Source organism: Trachypithecus francoisi, unplaced genomic scaffold, assembly GCF_009764315.1.
Source record: "Trachypithecus francoisi isolate TF-2019V2 unplaced genomic scaffold, Tfra_2.0 Lachesis_group6, whole genome shotgun sequence".
NCBI lineage: Eukaryota > Metazoa > Chordata > Mammalia > Primates > Cercopithecidae > Trachypithecus > Trachypithecus francoisi.
The window spans coordinates 40,741,424-40,757,283 of NW_022681471.1; the positions used below are offsets into that span (position 1 = coordinate 40,741,424).

General features: G+C 38.9%; 1 protein-coding gene across 12 annotated transcripts in view; it reads right to left on the reverse strand.

Moving 5' to 3' along the window:
• The window catches only part of ALG13 (ALG13 UDP-N-acetylglucosaminyltransferase subunit), an 89,359-nt gene that overhangs the window by 17,905 nt on the left and 55,594 nt on the right, over nucleotides 1–15,860 (reverse strand). For 11 of the 12 annotated variants that reach the window (XM_033200875.1, XM_033200883.1, XM_033200881.1 and 8 more), the window contains 2 exons: nucleotides 9,517–9,588; nucleotides 7,804–7,969 (listed from right to left, as the gene is read on the reverse strand). In XM_033200875.1, coding sequence (XP_033056766.1) covers nucleotides 7,804–7,969; nucleotides 9,517–9,588 — 238 coding nt within the window. The remainder of the gene's footprint in view (nucleotides 1–7,803; nucleotides 7,970–9,516; nucleotides 9,589–15,860) is intronic. The other variant, XM_033200876.1, reaches the window with a different exon arrangement.

Here is a 15,860-nt window from a genome sequence, read left to right on the forward strand (position 1 = left end):
CTGTCACTCTCAGTCAAATCACAAAATGCAGAAGCTAATAAGAGATGGACTAAGTGCACAGACTACAGATTTTAGCAATCCCTGAAGGTGTCTACTGGTAGCATCTCAGGAATATAGGGAACTTTAAATCATGAATGTTCCATTTCTAAGAAGATACAGAACCTAAAAACAGGATAGATACAATACGTTATCCCTTTAGCTTTCTATACCTGTTACTACAGCTTAGAAATAATCAATATTTAAAAGTTTGTTTTCGACATAAGAAATTCAGATGTAATTATATTTAAATATTAATCCTCTGTGACGATAAAGGAAACAACGTGGTTACAACCTAGTAAAAACACATACCTGCATATATATATAACATGTAAATTTGTTAATTTTTTTTTACAAAAGATGAATACAAACCCTTCAAGTTTAACTGAATCATTTTAGCCAGCTGAAATCCAAGTACAAAATTTCATCATTTTGTTATCTGCATTATCATTTTAACACTAAGAAACATAGAAAGTTTAGTCTTATCATTCTATAAATGTTTCAAGTCAGAGTTTCAGCACACTGAGTTTAGCATAGGAACAATTCACACAACCTGAATTTGTTATTCTGATATTTTAGCAAGACATAATCCACATTGTTTCCATTTAGTGACCAGTACTAACAATATATTCATCTATATCTTTCGTACATTTACAGGCTAACAGTAATAGATCTGTGTCTTCAGGTGATCTAAAATTTGATAAACAACTGTTTAGGAGTGATGCAATTACCTCTTGATTGTGGTGGTGGTTACACAACTCTATGCATTTGTCAAAGCTCACAGAACTGGGCACCAAAAAAATGAATTATACTGTATCTAAATTAAACAGTAAATTTTTAAAGCTTGCTCAACTAGCTGTTTGGGAGTTTTGTCATATATTTAGAAATCTCTACTTTTACAGTTTTGGGAGAGGAATTTAATTTTCAGAATATCCCCAAATGTTCTAGACATACATTTTTTTTAATAAAATGGCTCCCCCAACAAAGCTCTGCTCTTATTCCTTTTAAACTAGCACTGAAAACGTATCATACCATTAAAAAAAAAAAAAAAAAAAAGCAAATGGAGAAAGGCAATTAGCTGAAGACAGTAGCATGTGATTATGATCACTAGATAAAAACCAACTACTAGACATAGAAGTGGCTAAATACATTCTCATGTGCCTGAAAGAATCAAGAGTAGACACAATTTGGAGGTTACTTTGTCTGAATTCACCTTCCTTATAAATGCACAGTATTACAATAAACCCTCTAAGTAAAAGCTTTTACAATTTCAAGTTTCTAAAGAGATGCATGAGCATCTCATCCTCAGACTTAAGAAGAGCTCCACAGGCTTAACAGATACACTTCAAGGGATGGCTCAAGAATTACAGAAACGTCTTCTAAAATATTAGTAGAAATCAATGTAATGCATTCAGAATGCTGATTTCCCCTGTCCATGTAGCTGTAGTCTGCTCCAGGACACTTCAGAAGAGAACATAACTATAATAAGATACTGCTGCTTCTCTAGAAATCACAGAGCAGGGCGAAGGCCAAGGTGTGGTGAGATGCTCCAGTACAAAATTTAAGGGGCTACCAAAACTAATACAAAGAAAACTATTATGAATACAACATCAAAATTTTCAATAAAGACAGGATCTAACCCTGTACTTACATGACCCCAAGAGTATATGCCTTACTCAACTCACCTTAAACCTGATCCATAGATCCTGTCTTTATTTAAAATTGATACTTTGTTCTCAAATTTTTTTATAATCATCTTTATTTTTAAAAATGATGCATTAAAGTGTTATTTATCTTGATTACTGTATTTTTTTTTTGGCATTCCATTAAATTTTGCACTCAGGGACAGTCACTGATCCCAGCCCTGGCAAAAGACTTGGGAACATTTACTGAAATCCAGAGTTTGAAGTTGACAGAATTTAATGCCTAAAAGGAGACTCATACTTAAAGGAAATCATCACATCTTGTTACCTTGCAGATTAGCAGTCACTTAAGGATGGAAGGGGCCTGCCAGAGAGACATATGAAGAACAAAGTGGGAAAAGTCAGTTGTTTCATCAATTGGATTGCCAAGAATGACAAAGAGCAACTAAAAAGCAGCCAGATCTAGTAAAGATCTATAGTTGAGGTTCATTAAGTGACTGAGAGAATAAAAAGTAAATAAATGAAGGCAGTATGCATTTTTAGAAAAATCTGGCATTTAAATGGTAATCTTTCAATGATTCCACATAAATAAAACATTACAATGCTTGCTTCATCTGTCACTTGAATTTAAGCTCAGACAGCTGCTAGAAGCAGACAGCAAACATTTTCCCTTACAACTAGCATAAAGTAGTAAAAGTAGGGTCTACATTAACATTTCCAGTGAAAAATTTATATCATCATTAACATTTATTGTACGTTTTTGTTCCAGGCACTGTGCTAAGCACTTTTTTTTTTTTTTTGAGACAAAGTCTCACTCTTGCCCAAGCTGGAGTGCAATGGCGTGATCTCAGCTCACTGCAACCTCCAACTCCCGAGTTCAAGTGATTCTCCTGCCTCAGCCTCCAGAGTAGCTGGGATTACAGGCATGTGCTACCATGCCTGGCTAATGTTTGTATTTTTAGTAGAGATGGGGTTTCCCCATGTTGGCCAGGCTGGTCTCAAACTTCTAACCTTAGGTGACCCACCCACCTTGGCCTCCCAAAGTGCTGGGATTCCAGGCATGAGCCACCACACCCTGCCCACTTTTTTTTTTTTTTTTTTTTTGAGACGGAGTCTCGCTCTGTCGCCCAGGCTGGAGTGCAGTGGCGCGATCTCCACTCACTGCAAGCTCCGCCCCCTGGGTTCACGCCATTCTCCTGCCTCAGCCTCCCATGTAGCTGGTGCTACAGGTGCTCACCACTGCGCCCGGCTAATTTTTTGTATTTTTAGTAGAGACAGGGTTTCACAGTGTTTAGCCAGGATGGTCTCGATCTCCTGACCTTGTGATCCGCCCATCTCGGCCTCCCAAAGTGCTGGGATTACAGGCGTGAGCCACCACACCCGGCCCACTTTATCTTTTTATAAATAAAACAGATATAGCAAACAAATCAAATATGTTGCTTAATGAGTTATTTTAATGTGGATACTACCCATGTCTAGAAATACTTTTTCCTCCTACCATAACCAACCGTTGTTTTGACTTTAATAGTAATCACTTCCTTGGGGTCTTTTCAGAGTTTTGTCACTCAAATGTGCATCCTTGAACAGTTTTTTAGTTTTGTCCATTAAAAAAATTGGATATTTCTTGACTGTATTAATCTATTGGTCCTTCCTCCATCCATTTCCTGACAAGTTCTGCTTTAAAGAACCTGGGCCCTTTGATCTGACAAGCTTCGCATAGTCTGGATTTTGCAGATTACATACTCATGTTGCAATCCAACATGTTATTCTGTATTTCCTGTCAATAGGCATCTAGATCCAGGAGACTGAATCAGATTCAGGACTGATTCTTCTGGGACAACTATAGCTAATGTTTAACTGACTTTGCAATCTTAGTAGCTACTGATGTTTAATGTTCATCCATTTAATAGGGACTGCAAAATTACTGTCACTTTTTAATTGATTAGTTAGAATACTATTACAAAAAGATACCCTCATCTGTTTATTCAGTGGTATAGTTCATATAAGGAAGGCAGAATAAATGCTTGATTATTTCATGTTCCAGTTTTCAAGAAAATTTATTGATTTCCTATCATCCTCTTAAAGTAAGCAATTTTAAAAATATCACTAAGAACTTTTATATTCAACATACTTGGTATATTCCAATCTATTGCAATGATCATTGAGGCTCAAATTGTTCCATCTTTGGCCAGTGGGAATCTCTCTTTGTGATGGTTTCTGAGTCCTTTTGACATGATGCCTATACTCTGATATGTTCCTTGCTATCTGGTATGACAGGATGTTCCAGGATCATCTTGAACATTTCCTCCCCAGACCTGGAGTCAGCCATTTCTCCACAGAGCCCAGTTTATTTTAAAAGTAATAAATGTTATTTTAAGTCCACAAACTAGGTGCTAGGAATACTTATTGTTTTCAGACCTTTCAGTGGACAAAGTGAGGAAACATTTACATATATTAAAAGATAAAATATCTCAAATTCATACTGATACTTCTAATTCAAATTCAAGACTATAAAAGCTTTTAATTAGCCTCTATAACATCTGCATTACCTTTTTTCCCCACACTAAGAATCCTGGGTCATTAGGACACAGGGGATAAAATTTGAATATCCCATAATTACTCATTTGCTTTAGCCCACATTACACAGTCTCAGAATAGCTTTCTGAGTATCTACATTAAAGAATCTGATGTGACTGAGAGCATGGAAAAATGCTTTGCCCATAGTCTCTCAATTCTATCATTTAAAAAAATAACTACATCTATACCCTCCAAACATAAGGCTATTACACAGTACAGTCTCAACTTCTCAGCCCTCACGTGTCTTACTTCTATGGTTAACTATGTATTTAATACTTATCATCACGTCTTATGTCTCTAATGTCTTTAATTGTTCTGCCTCTAATTGTTCTGGTACAGAATAACAGAACAATGTCACTAATTGTTCTGGTAGCCTAAAACTCTGGCAACCTAAAACTCAAAGTTCATTCTCTAGTACACTGTTGTCCAATACAACTTTTTGTGATGGTAAAAATATTCTATATCTCTGCTGTCCAATACAGTAGCTACTAGCCACATGTGGCTTTTAGCACTTGGTATGTGGCTGATGCAACTGAGGAACAACGGATTTACTTTATTTAACTGTAATTAACTTAGTTTCCACACATGGCTAGTGATTACCCTGCTTGACAGCACAGCTCTCACAGAGTCATCAGGAAGGGCTCATGGGAATAATATTGTTGGGTTCTCACATGTTGCCCTTTGTGCTTGAAAATCAGTTTGAATGGATACAAAATTGTTGGTTCACATATTCTTTCCTTGGGTATCTTAAATGCTATTCCACTTTCTTCTAGCATAAAACAATGCTGTCAAAGTTTGATGATTATCATTCTATTTCTCTTATATGCCATAAACTCTTAGATACTCAGGACTTTTTAAGTCTAACAATTTTATTAGAATATTCTGCTGTCCATCACTCTGGGTCAATATTCTCAGGTATTCAGGGTGCTGTTTCAAGTACGTACTTTTAAAACTTTTTAAACTTATGGTTTGACTCTGTGTCCCCACTCAAATCTCATCTTGAATTGTAAACTGAGTTGTAATCCCCAGGTGTTAAGGGAGAGGCCTGGTGGGAGGTGACTGGATCATGGGAGCGGTTTCCCCTATGCTGTTCTTGTGATAGTGAGTAAATTCTCATGAGATCTCATAGTTTTATAAATGGCAGTTTCTCCTGCTCTCTCTCTCTCTCTCGGCGCCTTGTGAAGAAGGTGCCTGCTTTCCCTTCACTTTCCGCCATGATGGCAAGTTTCCTGAGGCCTCCTCAGCCACGCAGAACTGTGAGTCAATTAAACCTCTTTCCTTTATATGTTACCCAGTCTTAGGCATTTCTTTATAGCAGTGTGAAAACAACCTAATACAAAACTTAAGCAAAGTTTTCTAAATTATAGCTTTTAGTATTATTTTGTTCCTTTACTTTGGTTTTCTTTTTCAGGGACTTCTATCCGTGTTTGATCTCGTTTGCCTAACTTCAAATATGTCGCTTTTAAATCTTTATCTTCCTTTTCTTTCAATTTTAGATTTCCCTCTTCTTACATCTTTAATTTAAAAAAAAAAAAAGTTTATGGCCGGGTGTGGTGGCTCATGCCTATAATCCCAGCACTTTGGGAGGTTGAGGTGAGTGGATCACTTAAGCCTAGGAGTTTAAGACCAGCTTGGGCAACATGGCAAGACTCCGTCTCTACAAAAACACAGTAATTAGCCGAGTTTGGTGGAGTGTGCCTACAGTCCCAGGTACTAGGGGGCTGAGGCAGCAGGATTGCTTGAACCCTGAAGATCCAGGCTGCAGTGAGCCATGATCATGCCACTGCACTCTACCCTTGGTAGAGCAATACCCCGTCTCGAAAAAAAAAATACTCCGTCTCGAAAAAAAAATACCCCGTCTCGAAAAAAAAAAATTAAAGCCTACAGCACTCATTTCTCTTAAAGCATTATCTGCTGTACATACAGTGTGGGTATCCCTAATTTGAAAATCTGAAATTCAAACTGCTCCAAATTCCAAAACTTTTTGAGTGCCTACATAGTGCTCAAAGGAAATGCTCATTGGAGAATTTTGGAAATTCAGATTAGGGATGCTCAACAAGTATAATGCAAATATTCCAAAACCTAAAAAAATCCTAAGTCCAAAACACTTCTGGTCCCAAGCATTTTGAATAAAGAATACTCAACCTGAATTTGCTCAAGCTCATTACAGTTTAGTCTCCATTACTAAAACGATCTTCTCCCATTTATAATTCTTTCCTGAGTTCTATTACCTCGGGTAAGTTTTTCTAATTCTGATTTATGTTATTCCTTAATGTTTTGTATTATTAAAATCTTTAGCTCATTTTGAAATAGTTTGTCACAGTTTTAGTTTGTTTAGTTCTGTTTAGTGGTTCACTTCTAACATGTTTTCATTGTCTGTAGGGACATTCTGCTTTTTATTCCTTGATATATTTGTGTAGCATTTGACCTTAATCTTTTTCTTTTGTTCTTTTCCCTGACCTGCTCTTTTCTCTATCCTGATCGATTCAGATTCCATTCTTAGCAGTTTCTTCCCAGTCAGGAATACTATCCTAAAAGGGAGCTCTGGCAGGTCAATTTTGAAGAGTTAGAGGTTAAATTGTTTTAAGCCCTTTAAGTCCTTCTACCATGTGCCGTATGCACTCATCTAGTATTAGAGAGACCAAATCCCTTCCCAGTTTTGGCTGCTGCTTCCAAATTGTCGGCCCCACTTTTCAGTAACTTCTTATTCACTGGAATTCTCTGGTACATAAGACAACATACTCAATGCTTCTATGTAAGAAGAGGTCTGCTCCCTCACAGACCCTGAGAGCATGCAAGTCTTGTGACTGGTGGTTTGTCCCTACCTGCTTAAATCCTGGGGTTCATGGGGATACCTCGTCACCTAGTTTTTTGTAGGTGTCACGGGTTTTGACTTCACTATTTCCATTTTTATGCTGAGACTCAGAAAAGCTAATGCTGTTGTTGCCACCACCTTCCTAAAAGTCTGCTGATAACTTAAAATTTTATTAACTCACTGAAAATCCACAATCACTTCATGAATTGGTACTATCAGTGCCCCTAAGTCACAGATAAAAAGCTTCAATAATTTGTACAAAATTATACAATAAGTTGTAAAACCATGATTCTAACCCAGATCTTTTAAATTCCAGAGCCTGTATCTTTTATTGTGATATTTACAGGACAATTATTCATTACAAAGGAACATATTTTATAGAATAAATTCCTGAAAAGTTTGCTATAAGGTGAGAAACATCATCTTAACTCTTATATGATAAAACTTAACTCAAGGTTTGAGAAACTAGTACAAGTCCCCTAATTCAGCAGGTAGCAAAATGAAAGGTATAAAATCTTACCTGCACAAAATGTGCAATAAACTTGAATCCCTGACTCTCAAATCTCATGGATTTGAGATTATGTTCAATGGCAGAACATAATTTATTAAGTAGGTTAAATAAATTTAATTCTGGAAATTAAAGTAATGGTATCTAATAACCAGAACAGCTGGATGTGCATGTTCATGAATAGGAAAAGAGGCTTCCAAAGTAAGCATCCGCTAATAACCTACCTGGCCTGCCGTGTGTAGGTGGAGATACAAATAGAGGCTGTATAGCATTCTGTGAGGAAACTGAAGTGGTACCAACAGCTTGATTAGCTGCTGCACCGTTAGATAAGACTGGAGCTGGAACATTATTGGCACAGGAAGCTGCAACTGCTGCAATATTTCCCATCACCTGTAAGTGTGGAAGAAAGTTCAAAACTCTAAGTCTGGTTTCTCAAACAGTAGATTATCTGATCCTAAACTTCAGAAAACAGTAATTAGACAACTAAAACACTGAAAATCAATCTTTATATAAACCTTATATAGGAAGGTTATTTCTTTCAGAAGATCTTAGGTCACTTGAGAGCTTTGATTTTTTAATTCATTTATTCCTAAAAAGGTAATACACTAATATGATTTGAAAATCAAGTATTAAATCGTATACAAAAAAAAAGTTTCCCTCCAAGCCCTGTCCTCCGTCTGCCTAGCTGCCTGCTCCTCAGTTAACCTCTGGGCTTCCTGCATATTATTCCAAAGATTTGTAATATATATATATATTTTTTGAGACAGTGTCTCACTCCCATCGCCCAGGCTGGAGTGCAGTGGCATGATTTCATTCACTGTAGCCTCAACTTTCCAGGCTCAGGTGATTCTCCCACCTCAGCCTCCCGAGTAGCTTAGGACTACAGTCACGCACCACCACGCCCAGCTAATTTTTTATATTTTTAGTAGAGATGGTTTTGTCATGTTGCTAAGGCTGGTGTTTAACCCCTGGGCTCCAGCAATCTGCCTGCCTTAGCATCCCAAAGTGCTGGGATTACAGGCATGAGCCACTGCATCTGGCCTACACTTTTTTCTTTTTTAAAGAGAAAAGGTGCCTTGCATTTTTTATAACATTGTAAGACTGTATTTTTTTTTCTGCTTAGGCCACAGCTCCTTAAGAGAATAAACTATTTTTCCACAGCACCCAGTACAGGGCTGTGCACAGAAAGATATTCAATAAATGGTAACAGAAGCTTCTTGAACATACTGTCCTCACTGGGAGTCTCCATTTTCTTACCACCCAACTGCAGTGTGGCTGCTACCCCCACTGGTTCTCTGAAACTGTATTCAAAGTCACCAGTGGTCTCTATGGCAACAAATCTTAATAGACTTTTGTTAAGCCTTATGTTGCTTGACCTCTTGGCAGCAACTGACACCTGGCTGCTCCTTGAAACATTCTCTTCTTAGGGCTTCCATAACATTCCTCTCTCATGCTTTTCCTCCCTCCTTGGATGTTCCTTCTCTGCCCATTTTCTAAAATTTGATAATTCATGGCTCTGTTCCAGATACCCTTCTCAACCTCTTCCTTTGCCCAGGATGATCTTGTTTACTCCTATGGTTTCAGCTACCTTTTTATAATGCTGACTCTCCATTCTACAGGAAAGCTTTAAAATTAGTTTCAGTTAATGAGACAGAATTGACGGGTAATTTAGATTAACTCACTCTTTATATAAAAGAGGTTCACAGTAAACTATGAGTAATCTAAAGCCAGCACATAGAACAGTGTCTGGAACACAGTAGATGCTCAATAATTTGTTGAATTAATTTACTAATCACTGTGTCAGACACCGGAAGGTACAATAATACCTAAAGGAACGAAAGCAGTTGCTTTGAAGTATGATGAAGGTAAATGAAAAGAGAAAATTCATTTTTCTCTGTTCAGGCCATTGTAACTGCTTAATAACACTACGAGATTACCTTCTGGGGGTAGTTGTATGAGGTAACTGTGTCCTGAGGAGACATAGAACATGATTTTCTGTCCTGAAGAGACTTTAATGAATACAAAAATATAGTTACATTAAAAAAAACCACATCAATAACTTTGCTTCAACTATATGAAAATGTTCAGTCCTGAAATACTTCAAATTTGGAAGTGACTCCTAAGACAAAGCTCTAAAAGTTGTCACTCTAAAATGTGATGTAGGTGACTGTTTTGTTACATATCTACAGAAATCCTCAACACATCTAACTCAAGACCTGATGTAGATACTAAAATGTAACTGATAATTGAAATCTAAACACCTTTTCAGTGATCTTTGCCTTAAAAGCTTCAAGTACCATAGGACCAACAATAGTTTTGCTAAAAAAAAAAAAAAAAAAAGGCATTCTATCTGAATATGTAGCTTGGTACAAGGGTAAACTGGTTATTCAGCTGCATTTTATCTAAGTGGGATTTAACAGATACTGTAAGATTCAAATATCATTCTCCTCTGGCTTAAGACCCTGTCTTTCTAAAAGTAAAAATGATGTTGAATGGCTTGGACTCATGCATGATAAGACTGTCATGGCAGAAAGAACTCTAGCAGCAGAGATTGGTTACATTAGTAAGAGCACAGACAGAACAGGGAAAGGAAATCACAGGAAACAATGAGAGGTGCCTTACTGTGAAAAGGTGAGCCCCACTTAACATGGACAATTCCAAAGTCTGTGTTCAAGTATAGCCAAAGCCCCTGCCAAAAAGCAAGCATTTGCCCTGGCTCAGAAGTTCCCAAGTGAATACCAAATGCTTCTACAGAAACATTTATTTGAGTGTTAGACATGGAAATAAGAAGTATAAATAAATGTTCATGAGTTCTTAGGAGGCTGTGCCTGGAAATCTTTATTCAAAGAGCCCTGCGTTGGACAAAAACAAAGATAAATAGATGGGACTTAATTAAGCAAAAAAGCTTCTGCACAGCAAAAAGAAATAATCAGCAGAGTAAACAGACAGACAACCCACAGAGTGGCAGGAAATCTTCACGATCTAGCAATCTATACATTCGACAAAGGACTAATATCAAGAATCTACAAGAAACTCAAATCAGCAAGAAAAAAAAAATCCATCAAAAAGTGAGCTAAGGACATAGACAATTCTCAAAAGAAGATACACAAATGGTCAACAAACATATGAAAAATGCTCAACATCACCAATTATCAGGGAAATGCAAATAAGAACCATCATGCAATACTGTCTCACTCCTGCAAGAATGGCCATAATAAAAAATACCAGGGGGGGCGGAGCAAGATAGCCGAATACGCACAGCTCCAGTCTCCAACTCCCGGCGCGAGCGACACAGAAGACCGGTGATTTCTACATTTTCAACTGAGGTACTGGGGTCATCTCACTGGGGAGTGCCGGACAATCGGTGCTGGTCAGCTGCTGCAGCCCGACCAGTGAGAGCTGAAGCAGGGCGAGGCATTGCCTCACCTGGGAAGCGCAAGGGGTAAGGGAATCCCTTTTCCTAGCCAGGGGAACTGAGACACACAACACCTGGAAAATAAGGTAATTCCCACCCCAATACTGTGCTTTAAGCAAATGGGCACACCAGGAGATTATACCCACACCTGGCCGGGAGGGTCCCACGGCCACGGAGCCTCCCTCATTGCTAGCACAGCAGTCTGCAATCTAACCAAAATGGCAGCAGGGAGGCTGAGGGAGGGGCGCCCGCCATTGCTGAGGCTTAAGTAGGTAAACAAAGCCACTGGGAAGCTCGAACTGGGTGGAGCTCACAGCAGCTCAAGGAGGAACCGGCCTGTCTCTGTAGACTCCACCTCTGGGGACAGGGCACAGCTAAAAAACAACAGGGGAAGCAGCAGAGGCCTGTGCAGACCTGAACGACTCTGTCTGACAGCTTTGAAGAGAGCAGTGGATCTCCCAACACGGAGGTTGAGATCTGAGAACGGACAGACTGCCTGCTCAAGTGGGTCCCTGACCCCTGAGTAGCCTAACTGGGAGACAGCCCCCACTAGGGGCAGTCTGACACCCCACACCTCACAGGGTGGAGTACACTCCTGAGAGGAAGCTTCAAAGGAAGAATCAGACAGGTACACTCGCTGTTCAGCAATATTCTATCTTCTGCAACCTCTGCTGCTGATACCCAGGCAAACAGGGTCTGGAGTGGACCTCAAGCAATCTCCAACAGACCTACAGCTGAGGGTCCTGACTATTAGAAGGAAAACTATCAAACAGGAAGAACACCTATACCAAAACCCCATCAGTACGTCACCATCATCAAAGATCAGAGGCAGATAAAACCACAAAGATGGGGAAGAAGCAGGGCAGAAAAGCTGGAAATTCAAAAAATAAGAGCGCATCTCCCCCTGCAAAGGAGCGCAGCTCATGCCAGCAACGGATCAAAGCTGGTCAGAGAATGACTTTGACGAGATGAGAGAAGAAGGCTTCAGTCCATCAAACTTCTCAGAGATAAAGGAGGAATTACGTACCCAGCGCAAAGAAACTAAAAATCTTGAAAAAAGAGTGGAAGAATTGATAGCTAGAATAATTAATGCAGAGAAGGTCATAAATGAAATGACAGAGATGAAAACCATGACACAAGAAATACGTGACAAATCCACAAGCTTAAGTAACCGACTGACCAACTGGAAGAAAGAGTATCAGCGATTGAGGATCAAATGAATGAATGAAGCGAGAAGAGAAACCAAAAGAAAAAAAAAGAAAAAAAGAAATGAACAAAGCCTGCAAGAAGTATGGGATTATGTAAAAAGACCAAATCTACGTCTGATTGGGGTGCCTGAAAGTGAGGGGGAAAATGGAACCAAGTTGGAAAACACTCTTCAGGATATCATCCAGGAGAACTTCCCCAACCTAGTAGGGCAGGCCAACATTCAAATTCAGGAAATACGGAGACCACCACAAAGATACTCCTCGAGAAGAGCAACTCCAAGACACATAATTGCCAGATTCACCAAAGTTGAAATGAAGGAAAAAATCTTAAGGGCAGCCAGAGAGAAAGGTCGGGTTACCCACAAAGGGAAGCCCATCAGACTAACAGCAGACCTCTCGGCAGAAACTCTGCAAGCCAGAAGAGAGTGGGGGCCAATATTCAACATTCTTAAAGAAAAGAATTTTCAACCCAGAATTTCATATCCAGCCAAACTAAGTTTCATCAGTGAAGGAGAAATAAAATCCTTTACAGATAAGCAAATGCTTAGAGATTTTGTCACCACCAGGCCTGCCTTACAAGAGACCCTGAAGGAAGCCCTAAACATGGAAAGGAACAACCAGTACCAGTACCCATTGCAAAAACATGCCAAAATGTAAAGACCATCGAGGCTAGGAAGAAACTGCATCAACTAACAAGCAAAATAACCAGTTAATATCATAATGGCAGGATCAAGTTCACACATAACAATATTAACCTTAAATGTTAATGGACTAAATGCTCCAATTAAAAGACACAGACTGGCAAACTGGATAAAGGGTCAAGACCCATCAGTCTGCTGTATTCAGGAGACCCATCTCACATGCAGAGACATACATAGGCTCAAAATAAAGGGATGGAGGAAGATCTACCAAGCAAATGGAGAACAAAAAAAAGCAGGGGTTGCAATCCTAGTCTCTGATAAAACAGACTCTAAACCATCAAAGATCAAAAGAGACAAAGAAGGCCATTACATAATGGTAAAGGGATCAATTCAACAGGAAGAGCTAACTATCCTAAATATATATGCACCCAATACAGGAGCACCCACATTCATAAAGCAAGTCCTTAGAGACTTACAAAGAGACTTAGACTCCCATACAATCATAATGGGAGACTTCAACACTCCACTGTCAACATTAGACAGATCAACGAGACAGAAACTTAACAAGGATATCCAGGAATTGAACTCAGCTCTGCACCAAGCGGACCTAATAGACATCTATAGAACTCTCCACCCCAAATCAACAGAATATACATTCTTCTCAGCACCACATCGCACTTATTCCAAAATTGACCACATAATTGGAAGTAAAGCACTCCTCAGCAAATGTACAAGAACAGAAATTATAACAAACTGTCTCTCAGACCACAGTGCAATCAAACTAGAACTCAGGACTAAGAAACTCAAAACCGCTCAACTACATGGAAACTGAACAACCTGCTCCTGAATGACTACTGGGTACATAACGAAATGAAGGCAGAAATCAAGATGTTCTTTGAAACCAATGAGAACAAAGATACAACATACCAGAATCTCTGGGACACATTTAAAGCAGTGTGTAGAGGGAAATTTATAGCACTAAATGCCCACAAGAGAAAGCTGGAAAGATCTAAAATTGACACTCTAACATCACAATTAAAACAACTGGAGAAGCAAGAGCAAACACATTCAAAAGCTAGCAGAAGGCAAGAAATAACTAAGATCAGAGCAGAACTGAAGGAGATAGAGACACAAAAAACCCTCCAAAAAATCAATGAATCCAGGAGTTGGTTTTTGAAAAGATCAACAAAATTGACAGACCGCTAGCAAGACTAATAAAGAAGAAAAGAGAGAGGAATCAAATAGACGCAATAAAAAATGATAAAGGGGATATCACCACGGACCCCACAGAAATACAAACTACCATCAGAATACTATAAACACCTCTACGCAAATCAACTAGAAAATCTAGAAGAAATGGATAATTTCCTGGACACTTACACTCTTCCAAGACTAAACCAGGAAGAAGTTGAATCCCTGAATAGACCAATAGCAGGCTCTGAAATTGAAGCAATAATTAATAGCCTACCAACCAAAAAAAGTCCAGGACCAGATGGATTCACAGCTGAATTCTACCAGAGGTACAAGAGGAGCTGGTACCATTCCTTCTGAAACTATTCCAATCAATTGAAAAAGAGGGAATCCTCCCTAACTCATTTTATGAGGCCAACATCATCCTGATACCAAAACCTGGCAGAGACACACAACAAAAAAAGAGAATTTTAGACCAATATCCCTGATGAACATCATGCAAAAATCCTCAATAAAATACTGGCAAACCGGATTCAGCAGCACATCAAAAAGCTTATCCACCATGATCAAGTGGGCTTCATCCCTGGGATGCAAGGCTGGTTCAACATTCGCAAATCAATAAACGTAATCCAGCATATAAATAGAACCAAAGACAAGAACCACATGATTATCTCAATAGATGCAGAAAAGGCTTTTGACAAAATTCAACAGCCCTTCATGCTAAAAACGCTCAATAAATTCGGTATTGATGGAACGTACCTCAAAATAATAAGAGCTATTTATGACAAACCCACAGCCAATATCATACTGAATGGGCAAAAACTGGAAAAATTCCCTTTGAAAACTGGCACAAGACAGGGATGCCCTCTCTCACCACTCCTATTCAACATAGTGTTGGAAGTTCTGGCTAGGGCAATCAGGCAAGAGAAAGAAATCAAGGGTATCCAGTTAGGAAAAGAAGAAGTCAAATGTCCCTGTTTGCAGATGACATGATTGTATATTTAGAAAACCCCATTGTCTCAGCCCAAAATCTCCTTAAGCTGATAAGCAACTTCAGCAAAGTCTCAGGATACAAAATCATGTGCAAAAATCACAAGCATTCTTATACACCAGTAACAGACAAACAGAGAGCCAAATCATGAATGAACTTCCATTCACAATTGCTTCAAAGAGAATAAAATACCTAGGAATCCAACTTACAAGGGATGTAAAGGACCTCTTCAAGGAGAACTACAAACCACTGCTCAGTGAAATCAAAGGGGACACTAAAAAATGGAAGAACATACCATGCTCATGGATAGGAAGAATCAATATCGTGAAAACGGCCATACTGCCCAAGGTGATTTATAGATTCAATGCCATCCCCATCAAGCTACCAATGAGTTTCTTCAGAGAACTGGAAAAAACTGCTTTAAAGTTCATATGGAACCAAAAAAGAGCCTGCATTGCCAAGACAATCCTAAGTCAAAAGAACAAAGCTGGAGGCATCACGCTACCTGACTTCAAACTATACTACAAGGCTACAGTAACCAAAACAGCATGGTACTGGTACCAAAACAGAGATATAGACCAATGGAACAGAACAGAGTCCTCAGAAATAATACCACACATCTACAGCCACGATCTTTGACAAACCTGAGAGAAACAAGAAATGGGGAAAGGACTCCCTATGAATAAATGGTGCTGGGAAAACTGGCTAGCCATAAGTAGAAAGCTGAAACTGGATCCTTTCCTTACCCCTTATACGAAAATTAATTCAAGATGGATTAGAGACTTAAATGTTAGACCTAATACCATAAAAACCCTAGAAGAAAACCTAGGTAGTA